At 37.3% G+C, this 27586-nt stretch overlaps 1 protein-coding gene across 3 annotated transcripts in view; it reads left to right on the top strand.

Moving 5' to 3' along the window:
• LOC124711757 (coiled-coil domain-containing protein 6) overlaps window positions 1-27336 on the top strand; it is a 69410-nt gene extending 42074 nt beyond the window's left edge. For all 3 annotated transcript variants that reach the window (XM_047241971.1, XM_047241972.1, XM_047241970.1), the window contains exons 8-9: window positions 9295-9473; window positions 25574-27336. In XM_047241971.1, coding sequence (XP_047097927.1) covers window positions 9295-9473; window positions 25574-25756 — 362 coding nt within the window. In that variant the 3' untranslated portion in view covers window positions 25757-27336. The remainder of the gene's footprint in view (window positions 1-9294; window positions 9474-25573) is intronic.
• Window positions 27337-27586: the final 250 nt, after the last annotated feature.

Genomic DNA, 27586 nt, shown 5'->3' with positions numbered 1-27586 from the left:
CTCTAACCAGAGTTTCGCACATTCAGGTTTAATACTCAGTCTGCTGAGGACCTCCACATTTCCTATCGTACCAGTTCACTTCATTATCTGTAAACCATATCTGTCCCCCCCCCCCCCCCCCCCTCTCACACACACACACACACACACACACACACACACACACACACACACACACACACACACACACACTTGAAGTATATCTACAGTAGCTGGACATGAAATGGTGGGAGTATTGGAGAAGGGAAGATATCATAGAATAAATTGTTGGTCATCATGCTACAAGAATGGTTCAGTTTGACTGATTCTTCTTTGGGAAAGGGGAGGGCATTTGTTGTGTTGGTGTTGTCCGGCCCCTCCTCCTCTCAAGTGGTTGCATGGTCATTCCACATCAAAGGGACCAGGGGTCCCCACTAAGCTATCTCCAAATCCAGTGAAACTTGGATGAAGGTTCTATATAGTCTTTGATGCTTATATATCAAATTTCAGTTCAGTATCTTCGGTGGTTGAATTTTCAGGGGATTTTAAAGAGAGGCTACTCACCTTTGCATCATGTACGCAGGTGCAGTTGTGCCAGGTTTGCTAGGGTGTTTTTTTAAGTTCTAGCACACATGTGGTCATTTGCTTCAGCATATAGTGACAACTTTTTAGACTGAATCACACGGTGATGAAAATTTAGGATTTAACCACACCTAAATACAGATACAAGCCTCTAAAGTGGCAAAAAAATTCGCCATGTATTCTGAGAGCCAAGGTTTGACTAAGCTCTGCTACTTTCCATATGAACCAACCACACCAAAACTTCAGAGGGTTATTCCTATATATGTTGTCTGTATATGGATTTGATTTAACTAACATTGGATGCTTAGCAGAAAAGATATGCATCTACAGAGTTGGCCAAAATCTTCTGCATGCAAATTTTAGGATATTTTTGGGGGCAATACCTCAACCGTGTTTTGTTCAATCCTCTTTTCCTTGCCGCAACCTGAAAGAACATCCTTGGCGGTTTCAAAGGTATATTGTTTAATTTCTTGCTCTAGCATGTTGATGGGTAATGGAAATGGAAATGTCGTGTGGCTAGGGCCTCCCGTCGGGTAGACCGTTCGCCTGGTGCAGGTCTTTCGATTTGACGCCACTTCGGCGACCTGTGCGTCGATGGGGATGAAATGATGATGATTAGGGGGTAAAAATACATTTCAAAAGTTATTATTTTAGCACTTCAAGTAAATTGAAAAGTGCAGTATTTTGCTCATTAAGTCCCACAGTTAATTTTTTTGAGTACATAAATCAGTTTCAAACATTAACATGTGCTGTAAACCAAGTATAATACACAACACAGCAAATTTACAAAACAAAGACACTAAATAGCCAGTTTAATTTTTGGTTAAATTTTGCCAAGGACAAATTGGGGAAAACTGTATTGTCGTTGTGATGATGGTGATTGTGCTTCTAAATACATGAAAATATTTTGCTCAGGAATCCAGCAGGTGTCTTTAGCAGTTGGCCAGTGGAAGGAACGAGCAGAATGCTGATGACATATTCTTGTTCATGTGAAATATGCTATTAACTTTATTTGAAAGGCATGGACAGCAATGATATTGTGATGGAGACAGTCGCTGATCATACAAATGCTAATACTCTGACATTCCTTTGCCACCAAAATAGATAACAAATGGATGTAATGTGGCCTGACTGTTTCCCAATGAAATCCTTGCACAGCATCTTCAACAAATGAATAATTCTCAGCAAAGTACATCAATACAATTAATTCATTTTATGTAAGATTTCTTTTTTGCTGTTAAGATAAAAACTTTAGTGTTTTGTCACTAAGTGAGGGCTTTTCTTAAACCAGTAATTTTCAAAATCAGTGTCTCCATGAAATCTTCAACAGTTCTGACATGTCTCCAATGTGCGTGTATCAGTATGGACCTATTTTTGGTATTACAGTGTTTCTTCAGGGTCATAGTCTTTAAAAGCATCTTCGAGAAAAGCTTGTAGTTGTATTTTTTCTGGGTATTCCTCACAACGTTGCAGCATACAATGTTTTGATTCCAAACTGCAAAAAGTTTTTTCTCTCAAAACCTTGTAGTCATCTTGGATGGATGTTTGTGAAGCCACCATTAATTTGACACTTTGATGAGTTGCAAATACACATTGAATGTGATCCAGAAGCACCAACTGTAGTTCACTGTTTCAGCCTGAACTCACAAAATTTTGAGAAGCTTACATGATAACTATATTGCTTACAATAACCAATGAACATTTCTTCCAGGCTTCAAAGGAGGAGCTGTTTCTGCTTGTGAATCTTTTTCCCATTTATTTTTACTGCAATACAATCCTTTTAGCTTTGGCATAAACAAGAAAACTCATCTCAAAAAACAAAAAGTGAGGACATTTTGTTTTATTTCATCATTGAGCTTTTTCCCTTTTCAGTTTGCATGTGCTGCCAAAATCCCATCTGCTATCTTTAGTTTCCTAGAGTTGTGTAAATGTAAAATGTGATTTATTAGTCTCATTACAAGCATTGTACAGATCATATGATCTGTTGTTCAGGAGACACGTCAAGTTTAGCAAAAATGTAATGTATAATGATTTACAGAAATTATTTGTACACTATTTTAAGAGTAATGCCAATAAATGCAACACTGCAGTATGTACTATAAATTAACAGTTTACCAATTTCCTTTGTTGTACACAGACAGCACTGCAGTATTAGCGACAGATTTTTATTGTTCAAAGTGTCGGACTGCCTTCCATGAATTCTTCAATGATGTACTAACATTTCTCTATTACAATATGTTGGAGTAAACTTTTCAATGAACCAAGGTCCATTGTTAATATGTTTCTTCCTTTTAATTTGTTATATATTTTTAGCCCCATGTACAGTGGTGTCAGAGCATAAAGCTTTAAGTGGTGCAAAGGAAATTTGAAGTTTTCCTTGTGACGAATACTGTAGCTATGCTTAAAATGGAACTTTTCAAGATTATGTTGATTATTATGTACAAAAATCAAAATTTCGAGGATGTACAATGAATCAAAAATTCAAAAATGTACAATGAAGTAATTGTTAGTATTTTTAATTTCTTGAACAATGAGTGGCATGGCCCACTTTTGTGGGCAGCATACATGTTTCTAATGATTTTCTTCTGAAGAATTAGCCTTGTGCTGCTTCCAGAGTTTCCCCAGAAAATTATCCCATACCAAATAACAGATACAAAATAACTATGGTAGACTGTCTTTCTTGTGTCCGTATCAGTGGCACCAGATAAAATGAACATTGCAAAAGCTAGGGAATTTGTTTGCCAGGAAGTCTGTGTGTGTCTTCCAGTTTAAACTTTTGTCAAGGTTTAGGTCCAAGAATTTCATGTGGCTCACTTCTGTCATCAGTTGATTATTATGGCCTATTTATACAGTACATATTGCTGGACAATTTAGAGATAAATTGCATTATCTGAGTCTTAGTGACATTGAGCTTTAGTCCATTTGTATGCAACCAGAATTCCAGTTTCCCCAGAACATTTTCTGTACTATCCTGAATCTTTCCTATTGTATCATTTTCTATCAGGACTGAGGTGTCATCTGTGAACAAGACTGAATGAGCATCAATATTTAATGGTAAATCATTTATATACAGCAAGAACAGGTAAGAACCCAGTATTGAACCCTGTGGAACTCCTTGGGAAATTGTTTTCCATTCAGAGTGGTAGTTAACTGAATTTGATGTTAAAATAGCTCTTTGTTTACTTTCTGTCACATAAGAGTTGTATCCCTGTAATGCAGTATCTTTGATCCCATAGCTCTTCAGTTTGTGAAGTAATAATGAGTGGTTAACAGAGACAGAGGCTTTTGTTAGATCACAGAATATTCCTGAGACTTTTGTACCCTGGTCTAGTGATGTGCTAATTTTTTCTGTAAATATTTATGGTGCTTTTTCCTGTTTGAAAACCAAACTGATTTTTACAAATAATGTTATTTACTGTAAGGAACTGTTCTGTGTGTTTTGCCACAAGTTTTTCAAATATTTTAGAAAAAAGAGAAAGGAGAGAGATAGGCCGGTAGTTTCCCACATCATATGGTGATCCCTTTTTAAATAATGTCATCTCTCTGCACATTTTAGGACATCTGGGAAAGACCCATGTTCAAAGAGCTGATTTACAATAATCGTCAGTGGGTATGAAGCAATATGGCGTACTGCCTTTATTACCATGGAAGGTATTCCATCCCATCCAGCTAAATTTTTCTGAATTTTTTGAAACGAATGTTTTGTATGTCATCTCTGTGCCTGAAAAATCATATTGTCCTGATGGGCTGTCATGTCTACATCAGATTTTGCTATATTGACAAAGAAATCATTGAAGCAGTTCGACATTTGAACGTGATTTACAATAATATCACCCTGAAACCTAATTTGAGAAATGTCTTGACTTTTAACATTGACTCCCAACCCTGATTTCACAACAGACCAGACTGGCTTTGTTTTATTTCTTTGTTTGTTTATGACTATACTATTTGCCACTTTTTTGCTGCCAGTATCACTTTTCCGAATATAGTCTTATAGTGCTTAACATAAGTTACAAAATTAGGTTTTCTATTTACTTTGAGCTCATTGTGCAGCTGTCTTTTTTTCTGGCACTTGAAATTTTTGTGCCTGGTGTAATCCAATTTTGTTTATTCCTGGCTTGCTTTTGATAAGATTTTGGGGGAAATGTTTCATTGAATGCACCCAAAGAAAATTTAGAAATTTATCAAAATTTTTGTTGCTCGAATCACAGTGGTCTAAAGGCCAGCTTATAACACAACTTATCACAAAACAACTCTAAATCTTCTTTGCTAAAATTCCTTCTTATATAGGAGTCAGATTTTAGTTTCTCTGTTTCGGGGAGCTCTGTAAACAAAATTGAGTGATCAGATATCCATAGATCTAGGCAGAACTTCCTTGTATCATCAAACTGACAATTTGTAATAATATTATCTACGCAGGTTGCTGAGTATAAGTTTTCTCTAGTGCACATAGCAATCACTGCTTTCAATTAATGTATTTAAGTTGAAGTCTCCTGCAATCACAATATTTCTCTTGCTTTCTTTTTTAAGTTTATCTAAGATATGTTGAAATTTTTCTAAGAACAATTTAGTAGCAGAATTCCCAGGAATTCTGTAAATTGATATTATCACAGTATTTAAATCACACAGCTCTACACAGCAGCTTTCAAAAATGCATTCTTCATTCAGATAACTAAAATCTTATTTCACTTTAAAGTATAAGGAGGCATGCAGTAAGATGCAAGAGCCCCCACGAGATTTCTTATTTTTACAAAAGCTGCTGGCTGGTTCGAAATTACTAATTCTATTTAGAATATAAGACACATTTTTTTGTGAGCCAGCGTTCATTTGAGCAGACTATCTTTATGTTTGCCAGTTCAGAAAGTATAACTTGCAGTTCATCAGTTTTAGAGTAACCTAGATTTGGACATTTTCCTGCTAAACTGTTCATATTTAGATGCATCGAGATAGAATTTTTGAATTTGTTTATACTCCATTTTAGTCAAAACAACAATCGGCTCCATCTGATCCACTAAAGTAGCTGGATGAACAGGTCTCTTGGTTAATTTTATACAGTAGTTTATTAACCTGTAACAAGCAATTTTGAAAGCTTATGAATATTCACGTTCAAAGCATAGAAGATTCAGTCTTGTTTGCGTATAAAGTGTACAAATTAGGCCATCAAAACATATTGATTTAGTGCTTACCTTCAGCAACAACAATAATTATTGATTATTCAAACACTCAGTACTCAACACTAAGACTGGACAATGCCAGCACCAAAGATTACACCTCACAGGAGACTGACACAGTGAAAATTGCCAGTAATGGAAGCAACAACTGAAAGCAGTATTTCAGCAATGTATCACTGCTGTGTGGATAGAGCCTTAAAAAACTATGGCTGCTTTATAATGCCGATGGCAACTGAAGTGACAATGCATATATATATATACATACACCACCAAGCATTGTAGGGTTAAAACATTCTAGACAACATAACATTCCATTATGATCATCTAGATTTTATTATCTTACGAGCATTTTCTGAAATTTTATTATATTTATATTCTATACTGTAAAATAAAAAAAGAAATGTAAAAACACTTGTTAGCACAGTTACATTCCCTAAACTGCAGGAAAATCTTATACTATTAAAAGACACTATAATTACACATTTTTTGATTTAAAACTTCAAATTGTATTATTTCTTTTGTATTTACCGATAATCCATTGTCCCTACTTTAGGATAGGTATTTTTACGTCAATATGCAAGGTCCAGAAATTAAACAATGTGGTTTTGAAAGCTTAAAGCACGCTATTTCCAGCTTTTGTAAGAAAAAGAGGGTTGAACAAGACACAGTTGAGATATTGCGCCCCCCCCCCTCCCCCCCCCCCCCCCCCAAAAAAACCCTTAAAATTTGCATATAGAAAATTGTGCCAGGTGCATATCTTTTCTTCTAGGGATCCAGTGTTAGTTAAATATGATCCACTTACAGACATCATAGGAATAACCATCTGAAGTTTTGGTGTAGTTGGTTCATATGAGCAGTAGCAGTGGTGGGTCAATGTATGTTAAAGCAAATGACCAAATGTGTGCTCGAACTTTTAAAAATAGCCTTGCAAACTTGGAACATCTGCAACTTTGTACATGATGCGAAGGTGAGTAGCCTCTCTTTAAAATCCCTTAAAAAGTCAACCACTGAAGATACTGGACAGAAATTTGGTATATAACCATCAAATGGGACCTTCACATCAAATTTCATTAGATTTGGAGATGGTAGAGTGGGGAAACGTTTTAATATTGGTCCCTTTGACATGGAATGACCCTGCGTGCAGTCATTTTCTGGTAGTGGGCATGTGGCTTTCTTCATACTCCATGCCAGTCCGTCACATATACATAACTTAAGAGAACCATATTTGAAGAATACCTCATTTATTAGCACTGGTTTGCTGCGTAAGTTCATAGTGTTTTTGTTTTGAATGAAGGTATTCAGATTGCTGTTGATTTATTTATCGATTGTCAGTTTTTATCTGTAATTCACTGTTGCTATTTGAGTTTACATATTATCATATTGTCATTTGGAGATAGTGGGTGAAGCTGTGGGTACTAGAAAATGGAGTGCCAAGTGGAGAAATTAGAACATATCTGACATATTCTTCTGTTAGAGTTCAATAGAGGTATGACAGGACTGGAAGCAGGCAGAAACATTTGTGACATGTATGGGGTTAATGCCACTGGAGAAAGCATGGCAAGAAAATGGTTTCTCATTTTGAGGAGAATCTTTTTGACATTAGTGACACTCCACATTCAGGAAGACCTTTGAGGTTTAAATAAGATTATTTAAACGCATTAATCCACAATGATCCATGTCTGTGTGCTTAAGGACTGTCAGATGTGATGAACTGTGATCATTCTAGTGTCGGGCGACATTTGCGTGCAGTGGGGAAGTTCCAAAAATCTGTTTTAAGGGTACTGCATGTTGTATGCCAACACAAAAGTAAATGGATGGCCATATGTGCATCTCTGCTTACTCGTAATAAATTTTCTTTTGAATACCACTGACCACTTCTATCCGATATCGTTATTTGGTGATGAGAAATTGTGTCTTTATGCTAACATAAGGAAAAGAGAGGAATGGTTGAACCCAGACAAAGCAGCATCTCCCCATACAAATACATGTGTGCATCCACAAAAGATGCATCTGGTGGAACAGCAGAGGTGTAGTGTGTTACAAATTGCATCCCCGAGATGTAACCATCACTGCTGAACTGCTTCCCTGAAGTGTGACCATCACTGCTGACATTTAGTGTCAACAACTGAGACGTCTTGCAGACTCCGTCCAAGAACAACCACCAGGAAGACTGTGTTAAGTGATGCTACTCCACAGTAATGCCCGCCGCATTCTGCTAGACTGACAATAAGCACTACACAGGAGTTGGGTTGGGAAGTCTTTCCACATGCACCTTATTGACCTGATCTTGTATACCTAGCTCTCCATCTTTTCAGTTTTCTATCGATCAACTTCAAGGAACTTCCTTTTTGAACTAAAATGCCCTCTGAACATGGCTCGATGAGTTCAAAACCACATGATTTCTACAGTTATGGGATTGGAAAGTGGCCCCAGCACTGGCAGTCTGTTGTAAATAGTCAAGGAGAGTATATAGTTGATGACATAAACCCTGTTATGTGTATCTGTTGTGTTTATTAAACTTCCGGAAAACTCTACAAACTTGGGTGCCAACACAATATTTTATTATTATTTCATGTTGTTTAACTGACAGTCTTTGATACTGACACCATTTTAGTAGAATTGTGTTTAGGAGTCTGTAATATACAAAAACCTGCTAACTTTGTGAGATTAAGCATTTTTGTCTTATTATTTAAATTAATTTTTCTTGTTCAGAATCACAATTTCTATGTTTATTATAATAAACAAAAAAATATTATGTCCACTACAATCGTCTTCCTGCTATCTTCTTATGTTCAGTGGCTTCCTCATCAGAACTGTCATCATTCCCATGTGAGTGCTTTATTTCAGCATCGGAATTTGTATTGGATAGCCCATAATGTTTGGCTGTTGTCACATTTTTGTGTGTCCAGAAGAAGAGTCATCTGTAATTTACAGACCATGTGCTCACAAAATTAGACGCAGAACAGTAGCTGTATTATTGAAAGTATAAGTAGAAAAACTAAGTACAAATTTTACTTACATGGAGTATTTTTTTATGCCAAATGTGACACATTCACTTTCAAACTTTTTACAGATACGAGGTGCACTATAGGTGTTCAACAATGGGGAAAAAGAACTTACCAGTAAAGTATCCAAAGCATTAATGAAGGAATAACTGTTTGCACAGACCCAATAATAGATCTAAATTCATGAAAATTAAACATAATCCGTTGTTTATATGTCAATGTACCCACTGAAGAGTTAAATGTATTTCTTCCTTGCTTCTTTCCCATCTCCAATTGCTGTAGCTTATCCTTTATCATATTGTCTTTGCACATGCTGTTCTTTTTCTGTTTATTACAGACTGAAAGTGTCAGTGATTTGTGCCAGCTGCGTATTGAGGCTTCTTGGAAGTGAACAGGTCATAGTAGGTTACATCATGGATGTCTCTTATGCCTCCCATGTATTTTATGTAGTTTTTCATTCACAGATTTTGTGTTATCTGGGGATTTTTTATGGACATTGTGACTAATTTCAGTGCCAAAGACCCACTCTGAATGGCTCTAAATATTTGCTGTTTCTATAGGTGTGACAAGTTTGGTGGGGTCTCGAAATGACAATTCCTTTGGAGGCACTTCAACTACAGGATCCACTCCCGCAGGGCGATGCTGCTACGTGTGCGGCCAGCCCACATTTGCTCCATTACCTGTCTGCTCAACAGGTGTCATAGCCTCATCCACGCCCCTTGTACCTGGTGGACCCCAGGTAAGCTCTCTTTGTTTAGTCTAACTTATAAGTGTAAACATAGAATTATATTAGTTAAGAACTTTTAAAATTAAAAGGTATGGTTGAAGTTCTTGGCCTGACAGAGAGATCAGAATTGTATTATTAAAGTTTCCTGTTTTTTTTACTAACTTTGTAGTCATCACACAATTATTCTTAAGTTGGTGAAGATACATTAGTCTGCTCCTTCATTTAAAACAGTTAAGAGATGGACAACTTAATCTAGTTGTGCCCATGAAGGATGTCCCTTAACTGCAACCACATGTGGGCACAATGTAGTATTCAGCAATGAGCACTGATATGAAAAGGCTGACACCATAGCAAATCAGAATAAAAAGGATGGTACAGTTTACTTGAAGAATAACTAATAAAGCTTTGTCTATGAAGGGTGCCACTTTTTCTGAAAGCTAACCTAAAACAGATCTTCAGATAATTCGAAAAAGAATCCACCAGTTTTGTGGGCCATGGCTAAGTTGAGTCTGCCGCTTAACACCAGAAATGAAATGTGAAGGCAGTCGATAGAAGCAGTAGTTGCTTTACATGGTAAAGACCAGAAGTGTTATGGTCAGTGTCTTCTGGCATTTAAAAGAAATTTTTGTTGATTACTTTGTACACATAACGTGTGCTCAAAAAAATAATGAGGTTATTTGCTTTTTGGAAAGAATTTGGTCTATTCTTCTTTGTGTTGTCCACTTTAAAATAATCCCCATTAGCCATTATTCACTTCTCACAGCTTTCTCCAATCCCCTATTAAGTATTGGTGATAGCTCTTAGCTGTCACTGTGATGTGTTTTTACTCTTGCCCATGCTTGTCAAACAATGGCCCTTTATTTGATGATGATGATGATGATGATGATGATGATGTACTGGAGCATTCAGGGTGCCTTATCATCTTAAACATCCTTCTTTGAAATGTGTACACCACTCATAAACCCTTGCTTTTCTCATACCAGATTCACCAAAAGCAATGCATGAAATTTCTAAATCTTTGCTGCACCTAATTCCATCATTATTGCAAAATTTAGTAAAATTTTGTGATTTTTATACAAAATAATACTACATATGTAACCTTTTTGGCAGCTGACAACAGGCTGAATACATGATACAACTGACACTGTGCAAATACTTTTCAGACGTGTTTACCAACAACACAGTGACAAGAAATTGTATGAATCAAGCTATCACTATATGTGAAATTATAAAATTCATGAATGATACTTTTTCAACACACCTTGTATAGGTAACTGGTAAGTATAATAGGGGAAGGGGACTAGACTGTAAAAGAAAAAGAAGTGATGAATTTCCAACACGTGCTGTCTTTTTGGCAAAGGTGCTTTAATATTGGCAAAACAGAGATATTTTATGTATGAAGTGCACAAACATATTCCCTATATATTTAACATGGTAACCTCTTAACTTCAAACTACTCCTACATCTGAAGAGATTCATAACTGAAAAACATTTTGAGTACGAAAAAGAGGTTGTGCTAGCCTCAGATACAGTATAACCCCACTTTTATTTTCCCAGAATCAAAGTTTTCCTGCCATTTATGACATTTTTTTTTATCACTGCTATGAAATTTGCTATGATCACAATATTAATTTGCACCCAATTTTGTATTTATAATTTTTGGTGATTTATGCTTTATTAATCAGTTTTTGTGGAGGGGGGACTGGCATAAAAAGATGCTGGCATGGCATTTGCTTCAAGTAGTGTACACAAAAATTATGTGGTTAGTTTCTTGACACCAGGGTGCTCTGCTCTACAGGTGAATTTGTAGAAGTCAGTACCATTCGTTATCTCCTCCTGCTGCCAGCCTCTAGTTCAGATTTCAGTTATAAATAGCCATCTTCAGTATACTCTCAGCAGTATATGTTGTGTACTGCCTGTACACCAGTGAAGTTGTAGAGTGTCATGTATTGCTGAGAGTTTGTTGTATTATAATTCTCTCAAATGCACTGAAGATGGCTGTACGTAGCTGCAATCTGGACATGCAAGAATAATAATAAAAAAACCAATGATATTGTGACAGGTAGCTGTATTCCAGTCTTTCTTTAAGTTGTACTCATTGTGGCAGCTTATGGGAGTAACTAGGTTCATTTGAATAAAGGTATCATGACCAATCTCAACTGTTTTCATGATTTATCTACTGCAGATGTGCAGCTTTGTGATTGAATGCATATTTCCCATGTTTTGTTGTTTGACCACTTGTTGTGCTAGTTGACACCGTAGTCCTCGTTGTGTTGGTCAGATGTCTGGTTTAAATGATGAAACACTGCCCCAGTTACGTTTCTTTCTTTTTTTTTATGCGTAACAATGCAAGTTTCAAGAATTTATTCTCACTCTCAAATGCAAATATTTACGGTAGTTTTTTTTTCCCACCAGAGGTGCAGTACTTTTTAACCTCAAAAAGATGACAACAGTGTAGACACACGGAACAACACATGTACAAACATCACATAAAATACTTCTGTAAATATTTGTATTTGATAATCGGAATAAATTCTCTAAATGCATCAAGCGAAGTGTGAAAAAATACATAAGTGATGTAGGGTATCATTATTTAAATAATGAATGACACATTGCTATTTTTTTATCTGGTTTCCCAAAACACCGACAATGAATGAAATTAAGTCAAATTTTTCTACTTCCCAGATAATTACCGGTTCCAGTTATGTCAGTGGCAAAACATAGTACAAAATTGAGATAACCTTTATTGGATAATAAACATGTCCCCAACTAGTATTTTGATGCCTATTATTGTTGTTGTTGTTGTTGTTGTTGTTGCGGTCTTCAGTCCTGAGACTGGTTTGATGCAGCTCTCCATGCTACTCTATCCTGTGCAAGCTTTTTCATCTCCCAGTACCTACTGAAACCTACATCCTTCTGAATCTGCTTAGTGTATTCATCTCTTGGTCTCCCTCTATGATTTTTACCCTCCACGCTGCCCTCCAATACTAAATTGGCTATGATTTTTACCCTCCACGCTGCCCTCCAATACTAAATTGGTGATCCCTTGATGCCTCAGAACATGTCCTACCAACCGATCCCTTCTTCTGGTCAAGTTGTGCCACAAACTTCTCTTCTCCCCAATCCTATTCAATACTTCCTCATTAGTTATGTGATCTACCCATCTAGTCTTCAGCATTCTTCTGTAGCACCACATTTCGAAAGCTTCTATTCTCTTCTTGTCCAAACTATTTATCGTCCATGTTTCACTTCCATACATGGCTACACTCCAGACAAATACTTTCAGAAAAGACTTCCTGACACTTAAATCTATACTCGATGTTAACAAATTTCTCTTCTTCAGAAACTCTTTCCTTGCCATTGCCAGCCTACATTTTATATCCTCTCTACTTCGACCATCATCAGTTATTTTGCTCCCCAAATAGCAAAACTCCTTTACTACTTTAAGTGTTTCATTTCCTAATCTAATTCCCTCAGCATCACCCGACTTAACTCGACTACATTCCATTATCCTCGTTTTGCTTTTGTTGATGTTCATCTTATATCCTCCTCTCAAGACACTGTCCATTCCATTCAACTGCTCTTCCAAGTCCTTTGCTGTCTGTGACAGAATTACAATGTCATCGGCGAACCTCAAAGTTTTTATTTCTTCTCCATGAATTTTAATACCTACTCCGAATTTTTCTTTTGTTTCCTTTACTGCTTGCTCAATACACGGATTGAACAACATCGGGGAGAGGCTACAACCCTGTCTTAGTCCCTTCCCAACCACTGCTTCCCTTTCATGTCCCTCAACTCTTATAACTGCCATCTGGTTTCTGTACAAATTGTAAATAGCCTTTCGCTCCCTGTATTTTACCTCTGCCACCTTTAGAATTTGAAAGAGAGTATTCCAGTCAACATTGTCAAAAGCTTTCTCTAAGTCTACAAATGCTAGAAACGTAGGTTTGCCTTTCCTTAATCTTTCTTCTAAGATAAGTCGTAAGGTCAGTATTGCCTCACGTGTTCCAGTGTTTCTACGGAATCCAAACTGATCTTCCCCGAGGTTGGCTTCTACTAGTTTTTCCATTCGTCTGTAAAGAATTCGTGTTAGTATTTTGCACCTGTTACTTATTAAACTGATAGTTCGGTAATTTTCACATCTGTCAACACCTGCTTTCTTTGGGATTGGAATTATTATATTCTTCTTGAAGTCTGAGGGTATTTCGCCTGTTTCATACATCTTGCTCACCAGATGGTAGAGTTTTGTCAGGACTGGCTCTCCCAAGGCCGTCAGTAGTTCCAATGGAATGTTGTCTACTCCGGGGGCCTTGTTTTGACTCAGGTCTTTCAGTGTTCTGTCAAACTCTTCACGCAGTATCATATCTCCCATTTCATCTTCATCTACATCCTCTTCCATTTCCATAATATTGTCCTCAAGTACATCGCCCTTGTATAGACCCTCTATATACTCCTTCCACCTTTCTGCTTTCCCTTCTTTGCTTAGAAGTGGGTTTCCATCTGAGCTCTTGATATTCACACAAGTCGTTCTCTTATCTCCAAAGGTCTCTTTAATTTTCCTGTAGGCAGTATCTATCTTACCCCTAGTGAAATAGGCCTCTACATCCTTACATTTGTCCTCTAGCCATCCCTGCTTAGCCATTTTGCACTTCCTGTCGATCTCATTTTTGAGACGTTTGTATTCCTTTTTGCCTGCTTCACTTACTGCATTTTTATATTTTCTCCTTTCATCAATTAAATTTAATATTTCTTCTGTTACCCAAGGATTTCTACTAGCCCTCGTCTTTTTACCTACTTGATCCTCTGCTGCCTTCGCTACTTCATCCCTCAAAGCTACCCATTCTTCTTCTACTGTATTTCTTTCCCCCATTCCTGTCAATTGTTCCCTTATGCTCTCCCTGAAACTTTGTACAACCTCTGGTTCTTTCAGTTTATCAAGGTCCCATCTCCTTAAATTCCCACCTTTTTGCAGTTTCTTCAGTTTTAATCTACAGATCATAACCAAGAGATTGTGGTCAGAATCCACATCTGCCCCTGGAAATGTCTTACAATTTAAAACCTAGTTCCTAAATCTCTGTCTTACAATTATATAATCTATCTGAAACCTGTCAGTATCTCCACACTTCTTCCATGTATACAACCTTCTTTCATGATTCTTGAACCAAGTGTTAGCTATGATTAAGTTGTGCTCTGTGCAAAATACTACCAGGCGGATTCCTCTTTCATTTCTTAGCCCCAATCCATATTCACCTATTTTGTTTTCTTCTCTCCCTTTTCCTACTGCCGAATTGCAGTCACCCATGACTATTAAATTTTCGTCTCCCTTCACAATCTGAATAATTTCTTTTATTTCATCATACATTTCTTCAATTTCTTTGTCATCTGCAGAGCTAGTTGGCATATAAACTTGTACTACTGTAGTAGATGTGGGCTTCGTATCTATCTTGGTCACAATAATGCGTTCACTATGCTGTTTGTAGTAGCTTACCCGCATTCCTATTTTCCTATTCATTATTAAACCTACTCCTGCATTACCCCTATTTGATTTTGTGTTTATAACCCTGTAGTCACCTGACCAGAAGTCTTGTTCCTCCTGCCACCGAACTTCACTAATTCCCACTATATCTAACTTCAACCTATCCATTTCCCTTTTTAAATTTTCTAACCTACCTGCCCGATTAAGGGATCTGACATTCCACGCTCCGATCCGTAGAACGCCAGTTTTCTTTCTCCTGATAATGATATCCTCTTGAGTAGTCCCCGCCCGGAGATACGAATGGGGGACTATTTTACCTCCGGAATATTTTACCCAAGAGGACGCCATCATTTAATCATACAGTAAAGCTGCATGCCCTCGGGAAAAATTACGGCTGTAGTTTCCCCTTGCTTTCAGCTGTTCGCAGTACCAGCACAGCAAGGCCGTTTTGGTTATTGTTACAAGGCCAGATCAGTCAATCATCCAGACTGTTGCTCCTGCAACTACTGAAAAGGCTGCTGCCCCTCTTCAGGAACCACACGGGTCTATTATTATTATACATATAATACATTAACTGTGGAAATGCAAGGGAGGATCTTGTACGGCAATTTCACTGTTTAAAAGTCACTGTTTAAAAATTTATTTCCCACATTTTACACCATTTCTTTAAAGTCCCTTGTAAAGTGTAAAAGTGTGGTTTTTCTATATACTCTTCGCAGACTTCTCACAATCTCATTCCAAGGATGTGATCTATTCATTGGAGAAACATAGTAGTAAGTGCATTGATATTAAATGAAAACGGTCTTTGAATGAATTGTCACCTTACCCTGTGGACTTCCAGTTTCTCAATATTTAAAATTTGAAAGGCTCCAGTTCCTCTCACAAAAAAATTTCTTGTTCTTAACAATGAAGCTTTGCCTTCTCTAGTTCTTTTTTATCTATCAAATCTGAAACTTTTTGCATAAACTTCAGCTATGTGTCTCTTAATTTACATTGTTTACAAACAACCAGGTTAGTTCAATGTGTATATGCCCAGGGAAAAACAGAAAATCTTGGAGAAACTCAAGAATTTTTTAGAATTTTGGGAATTTTTCATTGTTTTAGATTTCTGAGAAATTTTTGTTATTTTGACCAGTAAGAATTGATACTCTAACGAAGAATTTTACTTCAGCTCACTACTGCAGAATAAAACATAAATGAGAGAATAATACGAAAATAAAATGTTAGTTGCAAAGAAAATGCACCATTTAAAACAGCAAAACACAGTGCACACAAAAGCATGTGGAGAAATAGGCCGCAGATAATATGCTTACGGGTGATTGTCTACTATACTAATTTAAGCCACAAACTTTTCTCATTTGAGTGTTTGCACTACTTATAGGGGTGTTGGTTGCCTGGCTACACAAAGTGTCCGATGAGCTGAAGAGCTGCTGTCATTGGCTAACAGGATAATGTGACATGGACTATGATTAGCTGACAAAAGCTTATCGTGCAGCCCAATCTTGATTTCAGTGAAACTTTTCCAGTTAATAACGGGGTTGGTACAGCAACCAGTATGCATGATATGAAGAAACAAGCAGTCTTCGTTGCAGTGTGAATATTTTATTATTATTTCCCATTGACACATTTCACCTCTATTTGTGCGTTTTCAGATTGGCTTGTGAAGAAATAAAAAAAATTCACAATAGTGGCATGACCCCATTTAGTGAGATTTGATTATCAATAAAATATTATAGAACTGATATTTGGCAGTATTTGGTATGTGGGATATCACACATAGAATATTCCGGTAAGTAAATGCCCCTTGTCAAATCTTTAAAAACACTATGTGGTGTCCTACAAAATAGAATAAAACAGAAGATGACTGAAGGGTATTAAAAAAAAAAAACACCACCTGTTTTGTCCCTAAATTGACAACCGTTACTGGAAATAAGAATGAAGCAGCAGATTACCTTATTACAGCACGTGACACAGTCCAGTGCAAACCAAATGGTATTAGGCCTACAGTAAATCTTTAAATCATAAATATGCTGGAGATGTGCATATTCAGGTTGCACACATCTCACTGGATATGAAAACATATAAGGCCCCTAAGACTAGTGCACACAGCTCTTAGCTGATGGTGCCTGCAGGCTGTAAGCTAAGGTAGTGTTCAGTTTCTAAATCTTGTCATAACAACAATCAGTGACAATTATTATAAATGACTGGTGTTCTAAATATTTGCTGACATAATGCTTACATTAGTAGCCAGAATAATCAGGGCAAATCAAAATTATAAACTAATGTGTATGACCCCTCTGTTGAAAACTTAGCTAAATCGGCGCAAGAGCAAGAGTGCCAGTATCAGTTGTATGTCACAGTTTACATTGAGTGTAAATACAAAAATTAGTAAACTTAGAAAATTAGAAATTTAAAAAGATAACATTTTGAAAAAAGTAGTAGGTGGCACAATTCAATTACAGTAAGCGTTCAGGGCTTAGCTATTATCATTAAACATCGCTCTCGTAGTGACATAATACAGTTGGGTCTTTCCAGCCAACTGATTATTTTGGAGCTGCCTGTCTGTTTTCCTTTTGTGATACATTAAATGCATTCGCACTTGTGAATAAGGACAACCATTAGCTGTAGAATGGAATGATTACAATGAAAATTTGTGCTGGCCCGGGACTCTAACCCGAATGTCCTGCTTATCGCAAGTGGCCGTCATGGCCAGTCCCGAACTTCCATATGTTACCAACTATGCGTCTACAACCCGTACTCATACATCCATTATGTATATTCCCGCACAGGTCAGATGCTGTACTTGAAAATCGCGTGCCCGGTATCAACAGATAAATATGATGTCTCGGTGTCTGTGTTATTCTCATTGTGATGCAAAGTTCCTTTTGACATGCATGCCTGCATATCCAAAGGAACAGGCACTTTTGGGTCTGGCCATGAGTCATGCACAGATAGCCAGATGGTAGGGGACCGTTTGCGATAAGCGGGAAATCCGGATTAAAGTCCTGGTTCGGCAGAAATTTTCATTGTTGTCATTACATTCTGCAGCTGGTGGTTGTTCTAATTTGCAATTGCAAATGCATTTAATGTATTTCATAATGGCTGTAGTCACTGCATTGCCTGTTCCTTGCATGTCCAAAGCAACTTTGCATTGTAATCAGAGTAACACAGGCACTGCAATATGGTTTCTCCTATGTGCTTAGCTATTTCCCTTTCTTCCAGGCTGTTAAGTTTTTTTTCCCTGTTTGAGCTTAGTGGAGTATTTTTAAATTTTGCAACTTGGGAGAGGGTGTCCACTGGATTTCAGATGTTCTGCAAAGGCAGAGTTTGGCCTTTTTTATTTAATAGGTCTTTTTGAAATCCAGCTTTCAGTAACCTGCCATTTTGGCCAATGTACACAGCGTGACAGCAAGCCGAAAAGTAATACCTCAGAATTTTTTATGCTGCTCACAATATTGGTTGAGTTATTAAATGTCTTGCATGTCACTTGCTTGACTTTTCAACTAGGCTGATGCATGTTGCAACCTTCTGCCACTAGAGGGCTCTGAATTGTTGTGTATAACATGGCGGTGTGTAGAATAACTATGTTTGTGCGTGAGAAACAGTGTGCTGTAATTGAGATAAGAATTTGAAGAGTTTGTACACACATGGAGCAGCCTCTCCATCATGACGATGCCGGACCACACATGAAAACTGAAACATCTGCTGCAACAATTGGCCACATTTGGTTCAGTATTGTCAGCCATCCTCCTTATAGTCCCGACTTGGCCGCATCCTATTTCATCTGTTTCCAAAACTTACAGAAATACCACCTTCGAGGACTTTACTTTCATAGTGATGAAGTAGAAGTGAGGTGGCAGAAGTGAGGTGGCAGAGGTTAAGTGGCAGAGGTTAAGTGGCTCTGGCAACAGTCAGACATCTGCAGTATGGTATTAACAAACTGGTTTCTCGTTGGTAGAAATGCGTTCCTCGCTCGGGTAACTATGTTGAGAAATAAACAAGTAAGCATGAAGTAAAAAGATGTAGAATGTTAAGAAGTTTGTTTTATTTAAAAAGCTTGAGAGTTTTCACATAGCAAATTTAGAAGCATTACTTTTCAATAAATCTTTGTACATACTCATAAGTATTTGAATTAGAGACTTTCACTGTTTTGGAGAAAGTTGATTGCACACAGCATTAAATGAACCAAACTTTGACACCCCGTAGGCCCAATTGTCTGCTGCCAGACATGAACTATCTTCTCTTTCAGCTCTATTTTAGATGCAGAGTAGTATTAGCATAGCTGTTTTTGACATTACCACCCTGATATTCTCAATAGATTTCATGTTGGGAGACTATGCTGACCATTACTGTGTCTGGAAACTTTGATCATCCAGACATTACCATGTAATAATTGATCAATGGCAACTGACATTGTCACCTTGGAAATTAAATGGCCCAAATTTGCACCACTAAAATAGTCCCTAGCATTCTTCATTATTTCCTTTTCAATTATTTTACACTACAGTGTACCACTGACTGCACCTGTACATATTTTTATCCTCCCATCTCCTTTGGAACAAAAGGCACCCGACGCTATTACACTGTCAGAACTTTTTGATTTGAATAACACACTCATAATACTTTCCTGTCTAAAAGCATAGTTCTAAGCCAGCATCACTACCACACAAACTCCTTTTTGACAGAGAAAATTACCCTGTCCCAGTCTTCCACAGTACCTTCATATGCACTGAAGCCTGTCTGAGATGGCCTGAAGCCTGTCTGAGATGGCTTTCTTAGGGGTTTTAGCTTTCTTGTGCTTTCATTAAACTCTGAAAGTTGTCTTAAGCAGTGTTCAATGTGAAATATGCTTCTAAACATCCTCGTCAAATTTGTAAGGAATTTGATGTGAACTCTTTGTTATCTCTTTGCTGGGATATTTACTGAACTGCATAGTCAGAGACTTGTCCTTTTTATGACCACATCTGTGTTAGAAGCTTGATATTCCAGTATCTCTCTGCAGCTTAAAAATATTTCCTGCTGTTTGGTGATAAGTGAATAGTTTCTTTTCCATTTCTGCATTTGAATTTCTTGCATTTATTTATTATTATTATTATTATTATTATTATTATTATTATTATTATTATTACTACTACAAGGTGTACAACTTTGCTTCCGCCGTTTGCCAATAGGTGGCGACAACGGTAAGTAGTGGTCGAAAGAAACAGATTGCAGATGTCAGGCAGTTAGCTACGACCTTGGTCAACATAATCTCATTCAAACGTTAGTCGATTTGTGTCTGAATCATAAAGTTGCTCTTGTTTGAAAATGTCAGTTTACGAGGCCAATTCTCATCATTTGCGGGATGTGTTACTGTTTTGTTTCGGTATGAAGAAAACAGTGGCTGAGTCTTATCGAATGCTCTCATGTACGTCTGGTAAGGATGCTATTAGTAAAAGAACATGTTGTGAGTGGTTTCAACACTTCAAGAACAGTGATTTTTAACGTCGTAGACTGGCGTAATGGTTGAAGAGAGGATGTTTTCGAAGATGCAGAATTGGAGACGTTGCTGATTGAAGACTTGCATCAAACTCGAGAAGAATTGGCATGATTAGTGGGAGTGACAAAGCAAGCCATTTCAAAACGACTCAAGGCTATGAGCATGATTCAGAAATAAGGAACTTGGTTCCCGTGTGAGCTGAAACCAAGAGACGTTGAATGGCGTTTGTGTGTTTGTGAACAGTTGCTTCAGAGGCAGAAACGGAAGGGATTTCTGCATCGAATTGTGACCGGGGACGAAAAATGGGTCCATTACGATAACCCTAAATGCAAAAAAATCATGGGGTATCCTGGCCATGCTTCCACGTTGACGGCCAAATCGAATAATCACAGCTCCAAGATCATGCTCTGCATCTGGTGGGACGAGCTCAGCATTGTGTACTATGAGGTATTAAAACCGAGTGAAACAATCACAGGTGCTCGTTATCAAATGCTATTAATGCGTTTGAGCAGAGCATTAAAAGACAAACGTCCACAATACAGCGAGAGGCACAATATAGTGATTGTGCAGCACAACAACGTTTGAGCCCACGTTGCAAAACATCAAAACATACTTGGAAATGTTAAAATGGGAGGTCCTACCCTACCTGCCGTATTCTCCAGACATTGCTCCCTCTGACTATCACCTGTTTAGAGCAATTGTGCATGGCCTGGCTGACCAACACTTCCCATCTCATGAAGAAGTCACAAATTGGGTAGATTTGTGGATCACTTCAAAAGATGAACAATTTTTTCGATGCGGGATTCGTGCATTGCCTGAAAGATGGGAGAAAGTAGTGGCCAGCGATGGAAAAATACTTTGAATGATACATGTGTAACCAATTTGTTTCATTAAAGCCTCAAATGTTGAGGGGGGGGGGGAAGAACGGTCGAAGCAAAGTTTTACATCTTGTAAATGGCTAATGTTGTTCCATGTTTTCTCGGTGAAATTGTTCCTTCCCATAACCTAAAACAAAAAGTTTTGGCAACATGTTCTTCAGGGACCTTCTACAAATATTTAAAACCATAGCAACATTATAGTAGTGGTGTTTAACAGTGGAAGGGAAAATAAAAGAAAATAAAATAAAATAGTTGAAACTTACTGACTTGTTTTAACTCTGGATCAAAGGGAAATATTTTTCACACTTTAGCAATTGTTAGTGGGCACATAATGTGGCAAGGGAATACTGTTATGCCATATGGTGGCGAAACAGTAATTTTTTCACGCAGGCACTCTTTCCAAATTATTTAGAAATAAGAGGTTAACAGCTTGTCAACCAGATTTTCCATATGTGTTGAGTTCACTTTATCTGTTTCTCTTCATACAAATAAGTATTATAGTAGAAACCCGCTAATCTGGTATCTTTGGATGTTGACGGTGCTGAACTACTAAAAATAACATTATATGGAGTGTAATAACAATGAACATAATCAATTATTGATAATATAATATAAATGTGTAGATAAAAAGACCCGTCTTTCCTTCTCATCCCGTCTGGTAAGTCTCCCCTGACTTGGGGTTCTGGCTGACTTTTCTGAACTCTAACCCCTTTCCCTAATAAACCTCTCCAGTCCTTCTCCTTCACCCCTCTTCCTTCCCCTTCAACTCTTCTGCCAGAAGGAACCACTGGCTCCAAAAGCTTATAATAGTTAAACCCGTGTGTGTGTGTGTGTGTGTGTGTGTGTGTGTGTTTTTCTCTTTTCTCTTTATTCAGTTGTCTTCATATTGGCTTACACAAAAAAAATTACATTTCGTTAGAAATGGAATGATCCCATTTTGCAAAATTTGATTTGCTAGCACGAAGTTGTAGCACGACATGATGTTTTCAGGAGGGTTGCCCAAAAAATAATGCACTGCATTTTTTTTTCTCAGCAGAAAAAAATGCTACCAATGCAAAATTTGTATGTTTTATTTGAAGTCTCTTGAGTTAGTGTGCAAAGTTTCCATCACTTCCGACAATAGTGTAGCTCCAGGACAGTTTCAGAATGGCGTCTGTAGGTGATGTATGTTATATGCAGTGTGCCGTCATTGAATTTCTCACTGCAGAGAAAGAAGCTGTGGGGAATATTCTCACACATTTGTGCAAAGTTTGTAGAGCATCTGCTGTCAACAGAAGTACAGTCAGTCACTGGGCACAGAGGGTGAGATCATCAGAAGGTGGTTCAGCAGAGCTCCACAATTTGCAGCGGTCAGGGAGGCCATTATCAACTGTCACACGTGACAGCCCTGACCGAGCCCCTTCGGACTTCCACTTGTTTGGCCCATTAAAGGATGCCATTTTGTGGATGCCATGACATTTTGTGGACAATTAGGAGGTGATTCACAAAGTGAAGCACTGGCTCCGCCACCAGTACAAGGATTGGTACCTACAGGGCATACAAGCCCTTGTTTCACGCTGGAGGTAGGTCATAGAACAGGATGGAGATTACGTGGGAAAATAGGGTGTGTTGATGAAACACCATTCTTTCATGCATGTAATTCTCATTAGGTTCAATAAAGAATTGTTAAGCAAAAAAAAAATGCAGCGTATTACTTTCTGGGCAACCCACGTAGATTGTGTTAGGCACACAGGATACCGAGCGTACAAAACTTTCCAGCAAATAATTATCATCAGATATTCATAAACATTGCGCAGTGTGCTGTAAATAAACAGAATGGAATATAGCCATAAAATAGTCACACCTGGTGACTAGCTTTATCTTTTTCTTCTTCTAGTTTAATGGTGTGTAATATATATTTTTATGACAAAGCCCAGTCACTGAGTGTGACTATTTTTCGGCTATATTCCATCCTATTTATTTATAGGATATTGCACAATGTTCCTGAATATTTGATGAGTGCAATTATTTGCTAGGATGTTCTGTATGCTTGGTATTCCATGTTTCTAACACTGTCTAATAACAGGGAGTCATGTTACAATTTCTTCCTAGTAATCGGTATTTTGCAAAATGGGGTCATGGTACCACTAATGATATGTAAATTTTTTGTATAAACAAATCTGAAGGTGCCTGAATCAGGCGAAACATGTCAAGTGATGTCAAGATTTCGTTGCATTGTAAGTGTAATATCTTTACATTTCACATCCACTTCGTTGTGAGAGTTGCTTGGTTAAGAAAATATTCCCAAAACAAAATGCAGCGCTACTATAATTGTGACATAGAATAGCAGCCATTGTGATTGCACTTTAAAATAGCACTTCTTAAACACTGTAGACAATTGCTGCATGACAAACTGTCTGACAGGTGATTGATAAAATTGTTGCCACTATGCCACTCAAAATTGTTGACCATTGACTAGTGCGAAATTGTTGACCATTGCCTAGTCGACTGAATTCCACTAAACGCATCTGAAACATTCAGTATGTATGAAGTGATGCCAGATTATTGATTGTGCTTGACTGTTGGATGCCACATTAACTTTCACTGTATTTAAAATTGCTTGATAAATGGTTCTGTTTGATGTAGGGTTCTAAAACATATCAATACGTGAGCAAAACATTGAGTAAAGTCAAGTGTAACAAGAAAACATTGGGATGCATCCAAGTGGGATTATTTTCTGGGACTGCAAAGTATTACCATGACAAATGGGATCGCGGTCAATCTTACACCACACCAGTCATGAGCTTGACAGTTGAAAACAAATTTGGTCAAGATGTCCAGTATGAGTGTAGTTGATTGTGGTCAAATCATGGTTGCGTGACACACGGTACACAATGTCTCAAGTCACGTAGGCTCATCAGGTGTCTGAGGCAACTCGTGGAGAATGTTGGTGCTGCAGAACGTGAATTGTTGTTGTCATTACTTTTCAAACATTTCCTACCCTTTTTCCCTACAGCCCAAAGTTTAGATTGACATTTCTTACTCAGCTGCACCTTTCTTACTGTTACTCTTCTATTTCATGTCTTTCTTCTGTCCAATTAAAACAAATGTATACAGTAATCCTGAAAGTTAGAGATCCAAGTAGATATGCCAGCTTGTTTGGGGGTTTTCTGTGCCCAGGGGCTAGGTGTTTTTGTCATCATCGTCATTTGTGCCAGTGGCTAGATAGGACTGTGTAAAAATAAAAAAAAATTGCACTGTGAAACAATTGGGACTTTGTATGGGTGCAAAGGACTGTGCAGTTTAACGCCCCACAAACCAAACACAGTCATCAAACGTATGTCAGCCAGCTCGTTAGTACACACTTCTGGGAAAAATGTCATTTGTAGACATAAATTTCCTTAATTTTTAATTATTTCATATCAGTAATGGAAAGAAAGAAAGAAAGGAGTACAGATGGAAAGACATAAAACTTTACATTTTCATCATGTTAATATGCTGAAGTATCTTATGGAGTTTCTGATACATTGTCTTGGAAATCTGTGTAAGTTTCCAACGAACCAATGCTATGACACTTTGTCGAGGAATTAATTTTATAACTGTTGCTGCACTTAGAAAACTTGCTATTATTTCCATTTGAAGTGTAAATTTTTGTGTTCTTACTACTATTCAGTTTCCCATACTCAAGTTCTTGTGGGTAAAGTAATCTGTTGCCAAATGTGTTCAGAGTTTAAGTGTGTGCAATGCTGTTGTTTACATTGGTTCATCCAGGAATGTAAAACTGGAGTTAGTGTCAATAGTTAGTTTATTTCAAGAGTACACATTAAATAAAGCACAATCACCTCAGTTCATTTGTAGCCTATGATGTACAACTGAAGATGAGGCACCGAATCTCATACTGTGTCCTGCAGAAATTATTAATAAACTAAATTATTACAGTTAGATATAAAACATCTTTATACAATTGTACAATAGCTAATCACAACCACAGCTTGTCTGATGTTAACGTGTCTGCTCTGATATTTTAATTATCTTTCTTCATCACAGTTCATTGCTGCCTCATTCTTTTTTAAAAAGAAATCAGTTCCTCGTATTCTTGCTTTATGGAAGTAGAGTCAGCCAACTTATAACCTCAAGTTCAGTATTAATTTTAAGTAGCACTGTTTTGGTATTTGTATGTCGTGTTGATCATTTCTTTTCTTGGTATTTGTATTTGCTGTTGATTATTCCGTTTCTTCCACAGGTTTTTAAATTCCTACTTACAAATCCCAATAACTTAAAAATTATTTCTGTGCTTCAGGCTGGACGGAGGCCTTCTGAGCGGTTTATAAAACCTGCTGTGCCAGTCCCGACTGTGCCAACAGTAGCTGTTGGTGGTCCAGCTCCCACTCCAATTCCGTTGCAGGCACAACAAGCACAGAATCAAGCACAGCAACCTCCACGCAACTCGTCACCACTGCCTATGGAGTTGGGAAAGAGTTAGTGTTGGTCCTTACAACACACTTCGAATGCTGAGGCCAATACATTATTGTCTCTCTTTTTTTTTCATGTTAAGAGGTTTTCCAGCCAAAAAATAGTAATCCTATTGTTGTAGCTGATTTCTCAGTTGCAGTTGGTTTTCCTATAAAGTTATTGGTGTAACGTTGTTTGGTAATAATGGGATGTGTAACATATCCGCATTCTGTGTATGAGAAGGAAATTTCTTTGAGGAATGCATTGTGGAAAGTTTTCCCAGTTTCTCATGTTAAATTTTCTTGATTTACTGCTGTTACAATATGAAATTTTTAGATATAAGGCAAAAATATGTTCCCCTCTGCTTCTTAACCATTGAGTGCAGCATTTGATGAAAAGATGTTTGAAATGTCTTTCCAGCTCTACTGTTACTTGTTGGAAACTAGCTTCTTTCTGTGTAAGGACTTGGTGATGTGTTCAGAGTTTTACATCAGGTCTCTGTTCCTAACATTACCTGGCCCACTGAGTGTAACATTTTACTAAAGTGAGAAAGTGTCAAAATGAATGTATGCGTGGGTGCATGTGTGTGCTATAATCTTGTTTTTGCTGCATATAAACTGATGCTAGCTTGAGTTGTCTTCACACTAAACCTGTAGCAAGAAGATGGCTTTGAACAGTTGTGTGCTTTACATTGTATTTGAAGCGTGTGACGCCAGATAGCAACTGAGCTGGGACTTTGGGATAACCCCCTTTTTTTCTTTGTAAATTGGCTTTAATGCACTGATACAGTGAGAGTTGCTTGGGTTTTTTTAATAACAGAAATTATTTGGCGATAATTCTGTTTTTGTTTTACTGGATTGTGATGCATCATTTTGACTGATAAAACTTGTGATTTGCATGTGTATTGTGAGGATGTGTGTGAAATTTATGTTACATACTAATTTAAGAATGTAGCAGAGTAAGCTTTAAAAGGCCATTGTATTTTTTTAGCCATATTCAGAAAGATCTGATGAAAGTTTATAGGGAGGGATTGTGGGCTTGTTTATTGTTGTACTGCTAAAACCTATTTCTCTTGGGGGTGCTGTGTCCTTTTGCAGTAGGTGACAAATCGAACAGGGTGTGAAATTTTATGCTAAATACTTATCGATGTTTAAGTCTCCTTCCCAAGAAGCGATGTTTTTTTTCACATTCCAAAATGTAAAGAACTTGAACTGTGTGTTCTCAGATGTTGTTCCTTTTAAAGGGAACAGTTGTAATATGATTGGATCTTTATTTTGATGTTAATTGTCATTTATAAAAACTGTGAAAAGAATTATATATGTGTGAATATATAACCTGTTCTTGCACATTTATTTTTCTAAACTTTGTTTCTCCTCTTCAGGTGTTTGACACATGTATGAATTTTTGGCAATTATTGCTGTATACTACTGGATATAATCCCTAGTCATAATTTTTTGAGATTATTGAATTCCAGTTGGAGTCATATCTGCAAAACATTGAATTATTTGGTAACCAGTACTTTATTTGCATTTGTTTACAATTGTAATTGCTTTAGCCCTCAACTGAAAATGTTAACCCACATATTGCTGTTGGTAAAATATGTTTATAGAAACTCTTCATCAATAAAAAGAATTGCTTTGGATTATAAATTGGCGTAGATTTTTACTACTGTTTACTACGCACGTTCTCTTCTTTCTCCTAACACCAAGATTTACAAGAAACGAAGATTCATCATCAAATCTTGTGCAGTCAATAATTTGTCATTGTTTGAAAGTACTTTCACAAACATTTATAGGGATCATTCTAAAAAAGGAACATGAATCACAGTGAAATTATCTTGTCTTGTAAACAGTAAAGGACA

The sequence above is a fragment of the Schistocerca piceifrons genome, chromosome 8, assembly GCF_021461385.2.
Source record: "Schistocerca piceifrons isolate TAMUIC-IGC-003096 chromosome 8, iqSchPice1.1, whole genome shotgun sequence".
Lineage (NCBI taxonomy): Eukaryota > Metazoa > Arthropoda > Insecta > Orthoptera > Acrididae > Schistocerca > Schistocerca piceifrons.
The sequence above is the reverse complement of the archived record's forward strand: the minus strand, read 5'-3'. Positions and strand labels throughout refer to the sequence as shown.